Here is a 19665-nt window from a genome sequence, read left to right as displayed (position 1 = left end):
GCCCCAGTTTCAGAAGGTCAGCAGCAGGGCATTAGTAAATAAGTATCAGCGCTATTAACACAAAGCCTTTGGAAAAAGACAAGAGTGCCTAGCTTCAGCTAACATAAAACTAACAAAGCACATCTTGCAGTGAGGATATGGCTGCCTTGGCAGAAGTAGGAGTAAGTAAACTCTAAAATAAGTCTTCATTTGTACTAACTCAAACGTAGCCCTCTTAGTCTGTTCATTCATGCTAAGTTGCTTCAGTGGTGTCTAACTCTGTGCAACCCCATGGACAGAGGAGCCTGGAGGGCTACTGTCTGTAGGGATTCTCCAGGCAAGAATAAAGGAGTGCGTTGCCATGCCCTCCTCCAGGGGATCTTCCCGACCCAGGGATCAAACCTGGGTCTTTTACATTTCCTACACTGGGAGGCGGGTTCTTTACCACAGGTGTCCCCTGCGAAGCCCCAGCCCTCTTAGTAACCCTGTCTTCAGGGGTTACTGAGGATGAATAAGCCTTCATCCTCATTCCCCAATCATTCTCTATCATCTTTTTATTTTACATTTCCTCAAAACGATGTTTGCAATCTGAAATTACATTATTCGTTTGCTAGCATATTCTATGTCACTCTCACACCAGATCACGACCTCCCTGAAGACAGGATCAAGTTTAATTGTTCATTTCTATGTCCAAATAATCAAGTTCTACCTCTGCAGTGGAAACAATCCTAACTTCACCTTCTTACACTGAAAATCTTCAATGAGTTTTGAGAGACTTGTATATCATTTGCCTCACATGTGCATGACTGCCTGAAAAGTGAGCACTTTCAAGGACAAAACTATAACATGTATTTTTTTTAAGTCCTCTATTATGTGTATTGGAGTCTGTCAAGCTATAATCTAAGGTAAATTTTCATTAATCTGTCACAGAACATTGTGTGAAAAATAATAAATCTTTAATTTGGGTCCTATTAATTTGGAGTGAATTCAGCCATGTAACCATTTTGCACTATTGAAAAAATTGGTTTGGCCAATAAATTCAACAATAAGAATGACTATGTATTAGGATTCATCCTGGGCCTTGAGAATCAAAGGGGAGCAAGACAGCCTTTTCGCAAAAACATGAGCATCTTAACACAAAGAAGGGTAATCTTTCAATAGCCCTTTGTATGCAACCATTGTGCCAATTAAAACAAGCTTTCATCATTTCATTAAAAATAATTGGGTAGAGTATATTCTTGACAATCCTTATCCAGTTTGTGTTGAAAGTTTTTTTTTTTTATTACTTTCTCAGTTACAGAGAGAAATATATGCCATAATTCAAATGTAACCAACTTGGACTGTTCTAATTTATCCAAATTATAGATATTTTCTGTACTTAATATTCTTGCATGATTATTGTCCTTTAATAAGAAAAAATAAGGTAAGAAATTATTTTTACTATTAAATGAAAATATGGAGCTTCTGTGTCATTTGTTGCTCAGTATATTATGCTTTCCTATTACCTAAAACCTCAAAACACTGGTAGACCAGTGAACAATATTTGGTATGCTGCTAAATCAGTAAGAAATAACAATAAGCTTCGTATATTGTTGTTCTTGGTCTACCACTGTGGAACCAAGTGTTGACTGCTAGATTTTCAAATAGGAGTGTCTTTTTATATTTTGAGATGTCACCCAGAGAGCTTACAATCCTTGAAAATACTCAATCAGCTAGTGTCCTGACTATTTTAGCAATGATCTGAAGGCTAATTGGGCTTCCCAGGGGGCACAGTGGTAAAGAACCAGCCTGCCAATGCAGGAGACAGACGCAGGTTTGATTGCTGGGTCAGGAAGATCCCCTGCAGCAGAAAATGCAAACCACTCCAGTACTCTTGCCTGGAAAATTTCAATGGACGAAGAAGCCTGGCAGGCTACAGTCCATGGGGTCACAAAAGAGTCAGACACAACTGAGCTGATGGCTAATGGAGTTAACTGGCCACTCTTTGAAATTATTCATTAAACCAAAGCCATGGCTGAAGTTTTTGTTTTCCCAACCCAAGCTCCATTTCCACTGAAAGAGTGGTGGTCCAGCAACTTCACCCCCACAAAATCAAGCCCTGGTGAAATGGGTCAGTGAACTTCCAGTGTAACTGTCTGCTGGGAAACAGTCTGAGGTAGGTGTAAGAGCAGGAGGATTTAAGTCCTGAAGAACTGATGCTGAAGCTGAAACTCCAATAGTTTGGCCACCTGATGTGAAGAACTGACTCATTTGAAAAGACCCTGAAGCTGGGAAAGATTGAAGGCAGGAGAAGGGGATGACAGAGAATGAGACGGATTGGATGGCATCACCGACACGATGGACATGAGTTTGAGTAGGCTCCAGGAGTTGGTGATGGACAGGGAAGCCTGGCATGCTGCAGTCCACGGGATTGCAAAGAGTTGGACCCAACTGAGTGACTGAACTGAACTGAACTGAACTATGGCTTCCCAGTGACATTTATGTATGGACAGAGCCCAACCTTCAAACTCCTAGCCTTCCATTTGCAAAACAATAGTTTCTGCCCTGTTCACCTCTCACCATTATTGTGAGGCTCCAATGAGATGATATGTAAATGCTTACAAATGGAATAGCCCTGGGCACGTTATTAGTCTCTTAAAAGTCGTCTGATGCCTAACAACTCAAAATCACTCCTCTTATGCCGGAAGGGACATTCAAGAGGGAGGATATACATTTATGATTAAACATTCTAAGTAAATTCTGCCTCAGAGAAACTCTGGCCCCAACCCTTCAGAATTCTTTCCTGATGGTCTCCGAGCATCCTGAGTCTGCTGGGGCTCCAGCAGAAAGGCTTAATGCTAATCACACAGACCCTGAGGTCAAATTGCCAGCTTAATCACTAGCTACATGAGGGCCTTGGTCGAAGACTAACTTTTTTAAGTTGGTTTCCAAATCTATAATATGATCATAAAAATAATACCCACTATAGAATTGTGGGAGGGTTGGATGAGCTATCTATGTAAGACACATGGTGTAATATCTGGCACTTAGCTACAATGAGGATTGCTATTAGACTCACAGGTTTTGTTTTTTAAAAAATGGCATAGAGATTTATTCTTATTTCTACAACTTTTCATGAAATACATTAATTATTTTTTTTATTTTAAAAATTTTATTTTTAACTGGAGGATAATTGCTTTACAATGTCGTGTTGGCTTTTGCTGTACAGTGTGAACCAGCTATGATTATACATACATCCCCGCCCACCCCTCCAGCCCCACCTCTCTAGGTCCTCGCAGAGCACCGGGCTGAGCTCCCTGTGTTCCACAGCAGCTGACTCACAGGTTTTTGCAGCTAACATGAAACCAGGTATCCCACTACAGTCCTGGCTTCATGTCCTAGTTTTCTCTCTGTCGGGCTGTGTGACCTGGATAAATCAGTCCCTCGGAAGCTTAGTCACTGATCATAAAATGAGGATGGTAACATAGACTCCATGTGTTCTGAACAAAGGTCATGTTAAGTAGCAGAGATGAGAACACTGTGCACAGCACAGTTAGTTCAAAGGCATGGGCTGCTGCTTGCTCATTCCATACGAACGGATACGCAGAAAACAATTGCAAAGATTTTATTTAGCGGCTTTCTGTGCTTGGCACTTAGAAACAGAGTTCCGTGCATAAGGGCAAATTTTTATACACCTTTTCTTCATACATATTTTACATACCCTTTTTATTGCCCCCTTTTTTAATATTCATAATATTGGATTCCCCACTAGGCACATAAATACATTTATCTACAACACCTCAAAACCAAAAAAATCTTAGTAATATCTGAATTCTTTTACTTGGTACTATCTGCATTTCCACACCACTTAAAAAGTTTAGCTGGCACCAAACTTCACTTTTCTTATCATTAAAAGATTTGAAGGGGAAGGGAAAGATGAAAGGAAAAATCCAAAACTTCAAAATTGCAATGAACTATTTGATTAAAAAAAAAAGTGGCGATCTAAGAGCAGGTGAAAGAATGTATTCTAGAAGGCCCATTCTCAATTCTCTGGAAGGTGACAGGACTCCTCCTGCCACAGGGGAGATGGGGCAGGCAATCCAGGTCAGGCATCTGGATCTGGCATTCGGGAGGCCAGACATCCCTGTGTTGCCTCGGTTCTAGGTATCATCTGTTGAGGTTATAAAACTCTTCCTTTCTCACACTCCTTCTGCTTCCCTTCCCCTGCCAGGCTGCATGCTCTGGAATCAGCACTTCCTGTGTGGTGCCCCTCTCTTCTGGCTCACGGTGGTCAGAACTGTGGGACTGAGACTCATGCCTCGCCTGGGTGCCTCTCACCCGTGCCCTGACCATGCATAGCGTCCCAGAGAGGTTTACTCCTCAACACCTCCACGGCTCTTCCATACCCTGGGGGGTAGGGGTGGGGACCAAACCCATTTCCTCAGTGAGTTAAAACTCTCATCACTGCTCTCACTTCCTCATTCAGTCTTGTTCTCCACCTCTCTCTTACTCTCTATTCTTTCTCCTTCTCTCTCTCTTTCAGCTGCTCTTACTCCCTCTTTTCACAGGCACCACTGGAAACATCAATGCTAGCACACCAATCGAAGAGAGCCAAAGTTCAAAAGCCATCTTTTTCAGGAAGCCAAGTCCAGTTGTAGTACTGATGTCTTTCTACCCCCATTGATGGGAAGGGGTTTCAGGATACATGGTTCATTCCAGAAAAAGGGTAAGCTGCAGGGAAGAAACGTTGGCAGGCAGCTACTGCTGACCCAGTCTGTCTACTGTTGTACAGAGACAAATTTTTGGTGAAAGCACCCATGCTGGGCTTCCCTCCACAGAGTTCACCCAGTTCCGAGTCAGTGTGCATGTATGTTTGTGTATGGATGAGTTTGTGTATGAATATATTTATGTCTGTGTGTGTATGCATGCACATATGTATGTGTGTATGTAAAGGTAGGTCTGTATCTGTGTGTGGGTAACTTTTTATGGCTGCTACATGCTAGCATCTCCCTTAACATTATTATAAAACGATTATTCAGTTTCTTCAAAGGCCACTCTGAGTAGACGATGCTAAGATTTGGGAAGGCAGGAGAATGGCCGCTGAGTCAGAGATGATTCCACTGCAAGTATTCCTTCAGTGGCTTTAAGTGTCTCTTGTTGTCGTTGGGTATGTGCTTTCCTCCTCCAGAAAGTAATAATAATACACAGTTCCTGTTTTTCAAAGGCGTTGGGCTCCCACAGAGGAGGATCTGCCCCTGGAGACTCTGGATCTGCCTCGGCTGCTGTTGGCTCCACGGTGCTGGGACTGGCCACTAAACCATGTGAACAGACATCTGGGAGGAGGAGCCTGGGACCGCCCCATACTGCCGGCCGTCACAGGTGTTAGTCGCCTGCTGATTATTGGGTGAAGGGCTAATCATGTGCATGCCGTGCTCCATCCCCGTAGGCAGGTACTGCCGCTCTCCAAAGGCCCCATTGGAAGGAGAAGAACAGAGTAAAGTGCTTTGAGAGGCGCTCAGTTTTTCCGGGCTTGCAGCTAGCCTAGGGGAAGTAGGGAAATTGTATCCATACAGATTATAAGGATTGTGGAGAGAGAAGGCATTGTAGGAGCTCTGCTGCATGTGGCTGCCCCCGAACATGTGTGGTGATGAGGAGCTGGAAGCTGCATTGCCTGCCTGCATGACATACTGAAACTGGGAAGTAGGGAAGGACCCCAGCTGGCCACCGTAGGCTTCCATCTTGCTGTTGCTAGGCAACGAGGGAGGAGTTGGTATTCCTGAGATCAGGGATGGAGTCCTCTGAGGCATGAAGGTTTCGGAGGGCTGAGCAGCCGAAGTGGTGCCGCTCTGGAGCCTGTTGTAGCCACTGTCACTCAGCCCTGGGTAGCTCTGCAAGGCAGCCATGTTGCTTCTCGCACACGGCGGATAATCGGAGAGGTTTAGATTACACAGCTGGCTCTCTCGGCAGCCCACGTTGAAAGTGTTGGGGGCCAGATGAAACGTTGGAGGAGAACAGGATGGAGATAAGAGATGAGAAGAAGCTGAAGGGGATGGTGTCCCAGTGCTGGAGGTGGTTGGGGAAGTGCCTGTGCTGCCCCCTGGAAAATAAGACATAAATTCTTTTGAGACATGAGAATCACCTGAAAGGCTTGTTAGAACACAGATCACTCATTCCACCCCCAAAATTCTCATTCTGTAGGTCTGAGACAGGCCTCCCCGGTAGCTCAGTGGGAGAGAATCCACCTGCCAATGCAGGACACTCAGGAATGGCCAACAAGATCACCTGGAATAGGAAATGGCAACCACGTCAGTATTTTTGCTGAAAATCCCATGGACAGAGGAGACTCATGGTCTACAGTCCATGGGGTTGCAGAGTCAAACACAGCTTAGCGACTGAACAAAACCAAGGTCTGGGACAAGGCCTGAGGATTTGCAGCAAGTTGTCAAGTGACCCTGAGGCTGCCGGTCCAGGGACCAACTCTTTGGTTAGATGATGTCCAGGACCATTTTGTCTCTTAAAATCCCTGAATTTTATTTGAGAGAGCTGCTGTAATACGGCAGATGTTAGAACTACGTTGGTGGCTGATGCACCGATAGACAAAGAGCCAGTTCAACCCAATCTACGTCAAATGTGTTCTCAGGTAGTTTGAAAGTGAAAGTGTGAGTCGCTCAGTCATGTCCAACTCTTGGCGATCCCATGGACTGTAGCCCACCAGGCTCCTCTGTCCACTGGGATTTTCCAAGCAAGAATACTGGAGTGGGTTGCCATTTCCCTCTCCAGGGGATCTTCCCACCCAACCCAGGGATCAAACTCAGGTCTCCTACATTACAGGCGAATTCTTTACCATCTGAGCCACCAGGGAAGCCCTCAAGTAGTTTAAGAAGGTCAAAAATGACCTTTCTAAGCCTCCCCTTTTCCAGACTGCGAAGAGCAGTGCTGCACCCACTTCCTGTCCCATCTCCTGGAAGCTGAAAGCAGTGATGAGTGTCAGGACTGCTGAACCTTTCATGTGAATTCCAGAAGGAGCAGCTACTTTGTCTCCCACTGGGACTCTCCCCTCATGGAACTTCTCTTTCAGGGCAAGGTTGGGACTTGCCCAGAATTGTTGAGAGCTGTGATTCCTCAAGGAGCACTGTACCCTTTAGGTCATCCACAACTCATGTTAGGACTCCTTGAACTTGAGCTGCTATACAAGAGTAAAGGAACTTTAACATGGAAAGGAGCAGAAATAAGGTTTTTGTCAGTGAGGGGAAAATGTGCAGAAAACTAGCAGGATTCTAGAGATAATGGGATCCAAAGAAGCCACCCACAATGTACAAATGAAGAAGGTCCACATATGCAAGTTGAGAGGCAGATACATCAAAGAGAAACCCAAAGTTAATTTTTAGCACAGGGGGTAAAAAAAGTCTTAGCCTACCTTCACAAGTATTAGAGTAGTTTTGGCTGTAGAAGCATAAATTTTGCTCTTGTTAATAGTTTTTTCAAAGTTAATTTTTTACAAAGCCCAACCAACAACATCTCTTGCTTGGTCAAAAGAATTTTCCCAGATAGAACTGGATTTAGATATCAATAGCTCCTGATTATAGAATCATTTCAGGAAATTCTCCTTCTTTGTTTCTTATTTAAATCTTAAATTCTCTTTGATGTTGTTCAGTCACTAAGTCATATCTGACTTTTTGCGACCCCACTGACTGCAGCACACCAGGCTTCCCTGTCCTTCACTATCTCCTGGAGTTGGCTCAAACTCATGTCCATGGAGTCAGTGATGCCATTCAACCATCTCATCCTCTGCTGCCCATTTCTGCTCCTGCCCTCAACCTTTCCCAGCATCAGGAAAACTCCCTCAAGATAGGTAAAAAGATGTTTATTCTACAAACTGAGATAAGACCAACAGTGTAAATACCTCTGAGAGAAGTAAGCCAGAGCTGACCATAGAAAGAAGGGCATCAAACCTGATTCCAGGTTCACTGGCCTCCATCCAGCTCCCATCCACAGGCAAGGCAAGCTACGTCTTAAATCTCACCTGTGAAACAAGGGCTCGAACTGATAGGCTTCAGTTTCTGTCCTTCTCAGAATTATATTTATGTCTGGCGGATTACATTTCTGTTAAGTGTGAATTGCTAGTAACAAGTACTTTCCCAGGAGTCACTTAAACACAATGAAGAAGTTCTTGAAGGGGAAACAAAAGGATGAGCGAGAATACGCTTCTTAATTTTGTACCACTGAGTGGCCCAGTCTATGGAGCCTTGCGTGAAGCTCAGGGGTTCATTTTCTGTAAGCATGTGGTTCCTCTCTGAGGCCTCCTCCACTTTTTTCTCCCTCTTCCACCCTAACTGCCAGGCATGTCAGTGAAATAAATGCTATGGCAAAAGTGGAGAAACTCGACTCCAGCTGTAAAGAACTCTGTGTTTTATGGGCTTTGTGTCTGGTCTCCTCTCTTTGAAAGTCCATCCTGGCTCTTCCAGCTCTGGTGTTTATGTGGTCCTGGAAGAGACCCCTGCTCGGCACGCTGTACCATCCCCTCATAGGTATATGCTCCACCAGGCCAAGCTCAAGCCCTGCAGCAGGAAGTGCAAGATGGAGCAGATGACTTTTTATAACTCTAAATGCTTTTCTCGGATGGCCCATGATGGAACGAATGGTACTGATTTAAAGCCTCAATTGGTTTCACTAGAAAAAAATAAGAAGGGAACTATTAACAAGTTACAGGGATCTCTGCCGAGCAGATGAGGGGCACATGTTAAAAAGTTTGTAGTCAGCTTGCTCTGGCTTTTAAATGACACTCACTGAAAATGAGGCTTGGTGGCCTGCTGAGCTTCAAGGGGTGAGAGCCCCCATACAAACTAGTGTTTGAAGGGGGAGAGCAAGCCTGTTCGAGAGAAAGTCACGTTGCTTCCATCCACTTTGAAGAAATGCTCTTACGTACTTAAAATAATCAATAAAGATAACAGCCATTTTTTCCAGGTCCACACAAAAGAGAGAAGCATTCGTTGTGCTGAGAAGCAAACCAAGATATTGAGAAGTCTTTACTCTCTTATGATCTAACAGCTTGTCAGCTGTTAAACAAGATTGGGAGTGCCAGCCAAGTGCTAAATAAGCATAAGGAGGCAAGCTGCCCTTCTTGTGCATTTCAACACTTAGCTTCCTAGAGGCCTCTCAACCCAGAAGAGCCAGGGCCGAGTGGGAGGCCAGGCCTCTCTGATACACAGCAGTCAGAGCTGTCTCTCAAAGGAAATCATGCCTCCCTTTCCTGTGTAGCCTTGTCTTTGTCCCCATCTGCTCTGTACAGCCAGGTCTGGAATGCTCTAAGAGTGTTGACTTAAACTTTATTTAATGGATGAACAGGGGCTGTAAAGTCAAACAAACCCAGTTCTAATCCCAGTGGTCTTTCTAATGATGGGACCTTGGCAAGTGGGCTTCTCCACATAGATGGAATTTTTAATATCAGCATTGTAAGCATGTTCAGAGAAATGGATAAAATAATATATATTATCCTCTTGGACAGCAAGGAGATCAAACAGTTGATCCTAAAGGAAATCAACCCTGAATATTCATTGGAAGGACTGATGCTGAAGATGAAGCTCCAGTACTTTGGCCACCTGATGTTGAACAGCTGACTCATTGGAAAAGACCCTGACGCTGGGAAAGATTGGGTCCTAGTGGGGATGGCTGGTGTCTGTTGGCCCCTGTTCATGGAGCTGAGCATCCTGGCCACTCTACGCTCTAGGGAGCATTACATCACAGCCAACTGCCCAAATGTAACAGGCTATTTGAGTCTCTAAGGCTGTGAATGGTGGAGCACTGGACACCCACCAGGTCCATATCTCAAAGGCTAAATCAACTGTTTCCTCTCTCAACTATCTGCCCCTTCCCTCTCACTCCCCACTTGGGATGCAAATAAGATGCCCCATGTCTCCATCTCTCCTCAGATCAGATCCAGCAAAGTGAAATTGAATACAAACAGGTAAATGGGTGTTATTCTCATTGTCCTCAGAGATCTTAATTCTTCTGAAGTGTGAAGTCACTCAGTCGTGTCCCAAACTTTGAGACCCTATGGAGTGTATGTAGCCCACCAGGCTCCTCTGTCCATGGAATTCTCCAAGTAGCCATTCCCTTCTCCAGGGGATCTTCCCAACCCAGGGATCACATCCAGGTATCCTGCATTACAAATGGATTCTTTACCATCTGAACCACTAGGGGCCCCACTTCTGAGTAATGATTAAAATGTAATGCTATAAAAAAAATGTAATGCTATAAGTAGTTAAAAGCTCTCCAGCATTTCAGGACCAATCCTCCACCACCCCACTTCCCTGAAGGCTATTTTACCCACAATCCAAAGTGAGGAGGTACTCAAAATTCACTTCAGTGTTAACTTGCTCCAACATTCAAGGCCAATAGACAAAATAACCAAAAAGAATACATGTTTAGCAGTGATTCCATACAAGGACAATAACCTAGAATATACTTGTGTACCATGAAGACAAGTTAAATATGACCATGAAAATCCTGAATACCAAACCTGCTGACTTTTGCATCTTTAGATTGATCACTTCCAGACTGTAACATGGAGGCTTTCACAAACAGTGTCCTTGTGGATTTATTTTGTTGTGCTTCCCCCACCCAAAATTGAAAAACAGTGAAACAAAACCCCATCTGGGCTAGTGAAGAATAAATTTCCATATAATTACTTGGTTCCATGAGCCAGACTCTTCTCTCACGTAACTCAATGGCATCTGCCCCTGAGGAGTACTGATTCACCAGGTGCCCTTGAGTAGCCTTCTTCAAGGCTTTCAAACAGGTAAGAAGTAGAATGTCAGGATCCTATGGATGAATCCCAGAGAATAAACCCAGAGGCTGTAAAGCTTAATGATCAGAGCCCTGTTTATCCCAACTAAGGAATAACTAAGGAATAACCCTTAGTTGAAATGTGCAGTCTCTCAAAACAGAAATATAAACATTATAGTGTTAATGGGAATTATGTGGTTTCAATCCTAGAAAGTCTTTATGAGTCTTTTCAATCCTAGAAAGAGTGCATCTCTCCATAAAGTTTAAAGATATACATAGATTCAAACCTCTTCCTTTTAAAACAGTTTTAAATTAGATTCACCCAATTCTCATTTTTCACATTGGTTCTCTGTGTTCTGAGTCTCTCTGCTTCTTAAATGCCCCTATTTCATACCTACCACATTCCCTACCACATTCATACCTACCACAGAATGTTCAAACTACCACACAATTGTACTCATTTCACATGCTAGCAAAGTAATACTCAAAATTCTCCGAGGTCATAGAAAAAGCAAGAGAATTCCAGAAAAACATCTACTTCTGTTTTACTGACTACACCAAAGCCTTTGACTGTGTGTATCACAATAAACTGTGGAAAATTCTTAAAGAGATGGGAATACCAGACCACCTTACCTACCTCCTGAAAAACTTGTATGCAGGTCAAGAAGCAACAGTTAGAACTGGACATGGAACAATGGACTGGTTCCAAATTGAGAAAGGAGTACATCAAGGCTGTATACTGTCACCTGTTTATTTAAATTATATGCAGAGTACATCATGCAAAATGCTGGGCTGGATGAAGCACAAGCTGGAATTGAGATTGTCAGGAGAAATATCAATAGCCTCAGATATGCAGATGATACCACCCTTATGGCAGAAAGCTAGGAGGAACTAAAGAGCCTCTTGATGAGGGTGAAAGAGGAGAGTGAAAAAGCTGGCTTGAAACTCAGCATTCAAAAAAACTAAGATCATGGCATTCAGACCCATCACTTCATGGCAAATAGATGGAGAAACAATGGAAACAGTGACAGACTTTATTTTCTTCGGCTCCAAAATCATTGCAGGTGGCAACTGTAGCCATGAAATTAAAAGACACTTGCTCCTTGGAAGAAAAGCTATGACAAACCTAGACAGAGACATCAATTTACCAATAGAGCCCCACATAGTCAAAGCTATGGTTTTTCCAGTAGTCATGTATGGATGTAAGAGTTGGACCATAAAGAAGGCTGAGTGCCCAAGAACTGATACTTTTGAACTGAGGTGTTGAAGAAGATTCTTGAGAGTCCCTTGGACTGCAAGAAGATCCAACCAGTCCATCCTAAAAGAAATCAGTCCTGAATATTCATTGGAAGGACTGATGTTGAAGCTGAAGCTCCAATACTTTGGCCACCTGATGCAAAGAGCCAACTTATTAGAAAAGACCCTGATGCTAGGAAAAATTGAAGGCAGGAGGAGAAGGGGACAACAGAGGATGAGATAGTCGGATGGCATCACCAACTCAATGGACGGCATCACCAACTCAATGGACGGCATCACCAACTCAATGGACATGAGTTCGAGCAAACTCTGGGAGATGGTGAAGGACAGAAATGTCTTGCGTGCTGCGTGCTAGGGTCACAAAGACTCAGACATGACTTCGTGAACAATAACCATATTCCCTAGGTGGCACACTCCCATTTTTTTCACTTTCCATTAACTTGCTTATTTTCCCTGATACTTGTTTTACTGCCTTCTCTACTGCAATTTACATCTGCTCTTACTGTCATTTGGAATCCTGTCTCGTTCCTGGCAACAGCGTCCACTTTTCACTCTGAGAAACACTCCCTTTCCCACTCACCCTTCACACATACCTCCAAGGAAAGGATGTGACTCAGGCCTGAATGATCTAAGCAACCCCATCGCTGCCACAGTAATTAATTCAGAGGTAACTCAATTAGAGTCAATGAAACTCAGTGAGATTGTGCTAGAAATCTTAAGGAGAGATACATGACCTTTCCCATCCAATTTAAACCTAAAAAGATGCAGGTCCAGAAATGCTGGCAGCTATGTCACCACCATGGGGAGCCTGAGGATGAAGTCTGGTGAGAGATGATAATGTCTTAGAGTGGAATAGTAACAAGGGAGATTAGAGATATGAGCAGATTCAAGAACTTGATTCCGGCTGGATACGGTGGGGACAGGGAGGCCTGTCGTGCTGCAGTCCATGGGGTCACAAAGAGTCGGACATGACTGAGAAACTGAACTGAACTGAACTGGATGTGGTGGGTGAGGAGGGAGGGAACTGTCTGATGACTAATGGGTAGCAGTGCCCTTCCCCCAGGAGAGGGCGCCAAGTCTGTGAGGTAAATCATGGACTCCGTTTTGGATGTATTGAGCATAAGGGATTACAGCACAAAACAGGATATGTAGCCAATAACCATTTGCTTCGGGACTTCCCGGATGGCTCAGTGGGAAAGAACCCACCTGCCAGTGCAGGAGATGCAGGAGACTGGGGTTCGATCCTAGGGTCAGGAAGATCCCTTAGAGGAGGAAATGGCAACCCACTCTAGTATTCTTGCCTGTAAAACTCCATGGACAGAGGAACCCGGCAGGCTATAGCTCACAGTGTGGGGAAGAGTCAGACATGACTGAGCAACTATTTGCTCTATGGATTGAACTGAGACACTCTCCAATCCTTGTCAAGAACTCCTCTCGGGCATAATTTCTTACCTCAGGGATAAATGAGATCAGCGTAAATTGGCTATCTTTGAAACATTATAATAATCAAAGACCTCTGTCCATTGAACTTTCCTCCATTCCCAATCTCTTTACTAGTATGAATTTTCTCAGTACTTGATCTCTTTCTCTGACCAACCTCTAATTAACACAAATCAACTGATAAAAATGAAATAAGGACCTACTAGAGTTAACGCTCAAGTTGTTGACAACTCCAAAAGAGACCTTCATGATCCTAACTTTGAACTGCCTGATAAACACTAAAAACCGCAAAGATGCTGAAATCTGTCTAGTGATGTCTGCCACCAGTTGAGGAGAAGGGAGCTTTTCTGTCAATGGCGGGTCTCCTTACATTCACAGATGGAGACGTATGACCAGCTTTGGAGCCACTGGTCCTGGATGGTTCCTTTTCACGTAACAGTTGTCAGATCACTTGGAGACCCCACTCACAAAAACCCTCTCAGTATTGGTCATACAAGTAGCTCAACTGTATATATTATCAGAATAACCTCTTAACAACATCAGGATATCATCAGAACAACAAGGCTATAACTGACCTGGGCTCTTATTTCTTTTTACTTCTTTGTCTGTGTTGCCTCACTCCACTTCCACAAGCACAACTTGCTTGCTTAGTTTATTTTGTCCCTGCCACAAGTGGTGTTCAGGCAGAAGCCATTCCTGAAATATAATTTCTATCTCCAGACTATCTGAAAGTATAAACTCCCTTGCTGATTCTAAATGAAGATGTCTGAAAATAAAACCATACACTTGACTTCATAAAAGTGAAATATGGATTTACTATTTATAGAGCAAATGCTCAAGCTGTTGACAATAAACTATCAAATGGACTAATAAACTGATTGTGTGTGTGTGTGTGTGTGTGTGTGTGTGTGTGTGTGTGTATGGTAAGAAGTAAGAAAGTCTGGTGGAAAGGAAAGTGCCCAGTGAATCAGGAGATCCACAGAGTCCTCGACTCAGTTCTGCCAGCACTTAACTGCAGATACGTTCCTAGGCTGCTCTATGCCTCTGTTTATTTTTGTGTTAAAGTCAGAGGACAATGAATCCCATGCATTCTTCTCCATAAGAGAAAACAATTATATAGAGCATCCATTCAATATATTTTTTAAAATAGAAAGATTTGGATTTTTGTAAAACTGTGGTTAACTCACCTAAGCACATTCCTTGAAATGTTATCAACAAATGGGTCTTAATGAAAGAGAAATTTAACTGACAACAAGGAAAAGATGGAAAAAGTGTCCTTCACTGCCTCCAGCAGCAGCAACAGCACAAAACTGTCCCAGGGCTAAGTGTCTGACATCCAGATATTCATGTGCCTGAAGCAACGAGGTAACATGGACACCTGGGTGGGTCGATCACTGTTTTGATCTTCAGTCTGGTGCCAACATTGCCAATAGTCTCTTCACCCAGAGGGAGTTAGTACAAAATCAGTCTGCCATTGAAACTTCCACTAGAAACTCACCACTCTTTACTTCTAAGACATAAAACAGTTTAACACAGATGGCTGTGTCTCTTTTGTTCATTTTATGACTGATACTGTCCAGAGTTACTGGAAACCTCAGTTTTTAAAGGAAGAGGGAATGAGTATTGTTACTTTTACATCCTTTGTTAATGTCAAGAAACTCAAGCCACATATTTTTTAATAATGTGAACCTGGATCAAGTTCAATGTATAGTTCAAAAATATATTCCAATTAAACTATTTAATAGAGTCTTGGCTTTTCCTCTAGCACCATCTCACCACCATATGTATCCAATAATTCTATGCTCATTTCCCCCCATAAGTATAAAAAGAGACTCAATGAATAAGGGTGACATCTTGCTCTTCAAGTTCAGTTTCTCTTAAACCACTGTTTCCCATGTGTCAATAATAAGTCTTCAGATGGATAAATTTTCAACAGAAGCATCATGAACCCTGCTAAGCTGCACACCTTAGCAATGCAGGTTCCCTTTTAGCTTCCCCATGCCTACTACACCTGCCCAGCAGTTCCACATGCTGGTGATATGCAGGTAGCCATCCCCAACCATTACTCCACATCTGTATCCATGCCCATATCAGGTGATTGTGCTCCAAGATTTAATCAGAGGGTGACCCTGCCTACCCGAGCCATAGTGCCACCAAGTGATCTCATTCATTATTCATTAAGTACTTCCTGGGTGCCAGGCCCTGGGGTAGGTCTTGGGGACACAGCAATGAACACAATGTCACCACCCATGCCTGCTCTCAGGAACTGGCACCCCTACCACCCTTCTCATACCAGCCTTCATAATACAAACTCCTGCTCAGCTAGGGCTTGGAAAGTCAATGAGCAAAACAAAGGCAGATAAGCAAGGAGACACCTCAGAAATAAATAGGATCAAGTAAGTGTCTCTGCATGACAGCTTTATTTATAAAGCATGTTTATGTAAATGGCCTCACAAACACACACACACAAAAAATCATCACTCTTTGGGATAATTATCCCTCTTTGAGATGAGAAAATGGAATCAGAAGTAACTTGCCCAAGGTTATATAGAGAATTTAGTGACCATCAATCAAGATGAAGGCACCAAAGCATCAGCAACATCCTGAATATATATTGATAGCCTCAGAAGGAGCAAGATGCTTCCAACAAATGGCTTCCATTTCTCCTCCATTTATGGAAAAAGGAAATAAAGGGGTTACCTTGGCAGCCCAGTGGTTAAGACTCTGAACTTCCAATGTTGGGGGTGTGGGCTTGATCCCACATGCCATATAGCATGACCAAAATAAAATAGGCCTACGTGTTCTCTCATAGTAAAAAAGCAATATAAAATAAAACAACAAAAATTTTTTTAAAGAGATGGATATTCTGGACCACTTGCCTCCCCAGACCCCTGTGAAGATGAATGGTCTAATCATGTTATGAATAAATCATCAGAACAGCAATATTTCCTGTCTCTGGTGTGCTTTCTTCTCTGGTATTGATATGAGGGACATAGGGGGTGAAGACAATGACAACGATGATGATGACAATGACAGAAAGCACATACTGAGGGCTTCCTATGTTTTTAAGTGCATTATCTCATTTGATCCTTACATGAATTCTATTATAGTCTCCCATTATGCAGATAAGAAAAATAAATGTCAGAAAGGATAAGGGACTTGATCAGTGTCACCAAGCTAGCAAAGAATAGTGATAAGAGCCTAACCCAAGTTGTCTGACTCCAGAACCTATGCTTTTAATCACTCTCTCATCTTAAAGCCTGAGGGAGTTCAGTAATTCACATCATAAAACTTAATTCAGTATGCAGACTGCTAGAACCTCCCCGAGAAGGGGGTGAAATATAATGTTATCAAGTCCTAGAAGGGACTCCTATATCACTGAGCCGTAACTTAAAAACTAGGACTCTATTAATAGCAACTATTTGGTAGAATGAGCTCAAACTAATTTTGATCACTGTCACTTCGAGACAAGAGGAGGCTGGAGAGGAAGACTCATTAAGTGTCTGACATTTGGGAAACTTTCACTTGGGTGCCCCGGTGAATGGGTGCTGCCCCCAGGAGAGCCAGTGGTCAGACTGAAAAGAGGAGGTGAAACCAGCCCATGAGCCTGTTCACATGGCCACAGGCTTCCCAACCTGAGACGAGAAGGGAGATTAGAAATCGGATGAAAAGCACAAAGCAGTGGAAAAAAAAATGTCTACTCTGCCCATCCACTTGAGATGGATGTGGCTCCACACCAGCAAAACGGGAGAAAGTACAAGCTGGAAGATTCAGACGGGCTTGCAGCAGCCCCCTCCTCACTGTCAGACTTGAGTGATTCATTCCCACTGTCTGGGGCTAAGTTGTTTCTTATCTACAAACTAGAATAAGAAAACAGATAAGGCTGCCATGAGTAATAAATGAAATTATTATTATCTCCAAATCTCCAACCCTGGGCTCCCTGGTGGTTCAGTTGGTAAAGAATTTGCCTGCAATGAAGGAGACCCAGGTTTGATCCCCTGGAGAAGGAAATGGCAACCCACTCCAGTATTCTTGCCTGGAAAACCCCATGGACAGAGAAGCTTGGTGGGCTACAGTCCATGGCGTCACAAAGAGTCAGACATGACTAAGTGACGAACACTTTCACTTTCCAAATCCTAAGGGCTACATGAATGCTTAGTGATAGAAACAATCATCTCACCACCATTGTGATCATGAACATAACCTTGCTTCGGGAAAAGGGAGAGGGATCTGGAGCTGCTAGGTAAAACACTGCCTCTGAAACCAGCTTATTTGCACAAGTGGTGATGCTCTGGTTATTTACGGAGCTATCTAGTACTCTTCGTTCCAGGAGAGTCCCTGTAACTCGTGGCTTGGCTCGGGGCCAGCTGCGCTATATTCAGTTCAGCTCCCACTCCCTCCCCCGCACAGTCTCTAAGCAGAGGCCTTGCCCAGGGCTTTACCTTGCTGCTTTTGCATGGTGGTGAAATCTTCAAAGGTGAGCGTGCGCACAGGGGGTCTCCAGAATGCATAAGTCTCCATGATGGCTTCCAGTCCGGTTCTACAGAGAGAAAAGCCAGCAAGTTGTTAAATAATCCCCAGAAATTCATTGACTTAAAAAAAAAATCCTGAGGTGGTTTGGCAACAATCAGTATACACATAAGACCTGAGAGATATCATCACTGGGGTAAACTGGTCTGGAAGAGCACAGGTACAGATGTTGCTAGCCTACAGGAGAAAGAAGAAATTAACCCAATTCATATTATCTGCAAACAAGTCATAGCTACGATAGAATTTCACTCTGACCTTTCTTCAGAGAAGGTTTAGTCTGCATGAAAAATACATGTTAAATGTTAAAGGTCAAGGTCCCTGGATATCATGAACAGATCTGAGCAGAGAGCAGCAGTGACCATTTCTCTACCACAAGACAGTGTCATCATCATTACCACAGCGCACTGATACATCTGCCCCAGAGTCAACTCCATCACCAGGTATGTGGAGTCAATGAAACCGTCACATTGCTGTGCCTTTAAAGGCTTCTTAAACCAACCGAGATAAACAGGGTAATAGAAATAGAAGGAGAGATAAGTGATCGAATACACTTGAATTTCTGCTGCAACAGGAAATGCCCTACTTGAAGGCACAACAAGTGTTTGGTCCCTACAAAGGACCAATACATTTCTGCAAATATTTATCTGCATTCTGTAATATAATAACCTAAGTGGTCTTTGAGAGTCATATACTTGGGACTTCAGGAACATCCAATATTTTTATAATATATTACTTTAAGGCTTCTGCTTCATTGATCCTGGAAATTCCATTAATTGAACTATGTGCACACTGCCTAGTTTATCCTTCAATAAATTCTATTATATATATGTATGTATCTTTAGGGCTTCCCTGGTGGCTTTGTGGTAAAGAATCCACCTGCCAATGCAGGAGACAGGGGTTCAATCCCTGGGTCATGAAGATCCCCTGGAGAAAGAAATGGTAACCCACTCCAGTATTCGTGCTTGGGAAATCCCATAGACAGAAGGAGTTTGGCGGGCTACAGTAGGCGGGGTCCCAAAAAGTCAGACACAACCTAGCAACTAAACAACAACAATATATGAGATTGATGGACATTGTTTTAACATAATTATCCAGGCTATCTGGATTATCTTAAACATATTGCTGCTGATATTCCATATCCTCAAAGGAGAATATTGGTTGGAGCTTTGTTTACAGCTTTGAAACACAGCTTCTGATTATTCACTCTTTAAAACTAATTGTTTCACTTCCAGCTACATGGAGGCAGGGGAAATTTGGGCAGAAGAAGGTAGGAGAAGAAAGTTAAAGAAGAGTAGGGAGCATAAATCCTTTCATTGCAAAGTCACTGGAAAGGAACACAGTGTCCCTTCCTGGAAAAGATACGCTTTCCTCTTGAGATGAAATTTACGCTGCCTGGCCTCCCTAGGTAATACATGTCCAGTGTTCTCTTCAGTCCAGCACAGCAAGAATAATGTGAGAAGCTTTATATTAAGTGGGAACAAATATCCTTCCCTAATAAATGATTACAAGATCCCCTGAGGTTCTTCTCTGATGAGCTGCTGATACACTGATTGACTCTTTGTGTTGGAAAATTTCCTCTCTGAACTGGCCATACTTGCACAGTTAACTTTCTAAAGTCTTCCCTGGAATCTTGGAGGCTTTAAATACACCAATGTTGGCAAATCAAACTCTGTATTTTTAGAAGAGGTTGAGAGG

At 43.2% G+C, this 19665-nt stretch overlaps 1 protein-coding gene across 1 annotated transcript in view; it reads right to left on the bottom strand.

The window, feature by feature from the left end:
• Positions 1-3567: 3567 nt before the first annotated feature.
• Positions 3568-19665, bottom strand: part of TBX15 (T-box transcription factor 15) — a 120645-nt gene continuing 104547 nt past the window's right edge. The window contains exons 7-8 of the mRNA XM_020911339.2: positions 17883-17980; positions 3568-6055 (exon numbers count right to left, since the gene is read on the bottom strand). Coding sequence (XP_020766998.1) covers positions 5271-6055; positions 17883-17980 — 883 coding nt within the window. The 3' untranslated portion in view covers positions 3568-5270. The remainder of the gene's footprint in view (positions 6056-17882; positions 17981-19665) is intronic.

The sequence above is a fragment of the Odocoileus virginianus genome, chromosome 5, assembly GCF_023699985.2.
Source record: "Odocoileus virginianus isolate 20LAN1187 ecotype Illinois chromosome 5, Ovbor_1.2, whole genome shotgun sequence".
Taxonomy (NCBI): domain Eukaryota; kingdom Metazoa; phylum Chordata; class Mammalia; order Artiodactyla; family Cervidae; genus Odocoileus; species Odocoileus virginianus.
This window is presented reverse-complemented; position numbering and strand designations above follow the sequence as displayed.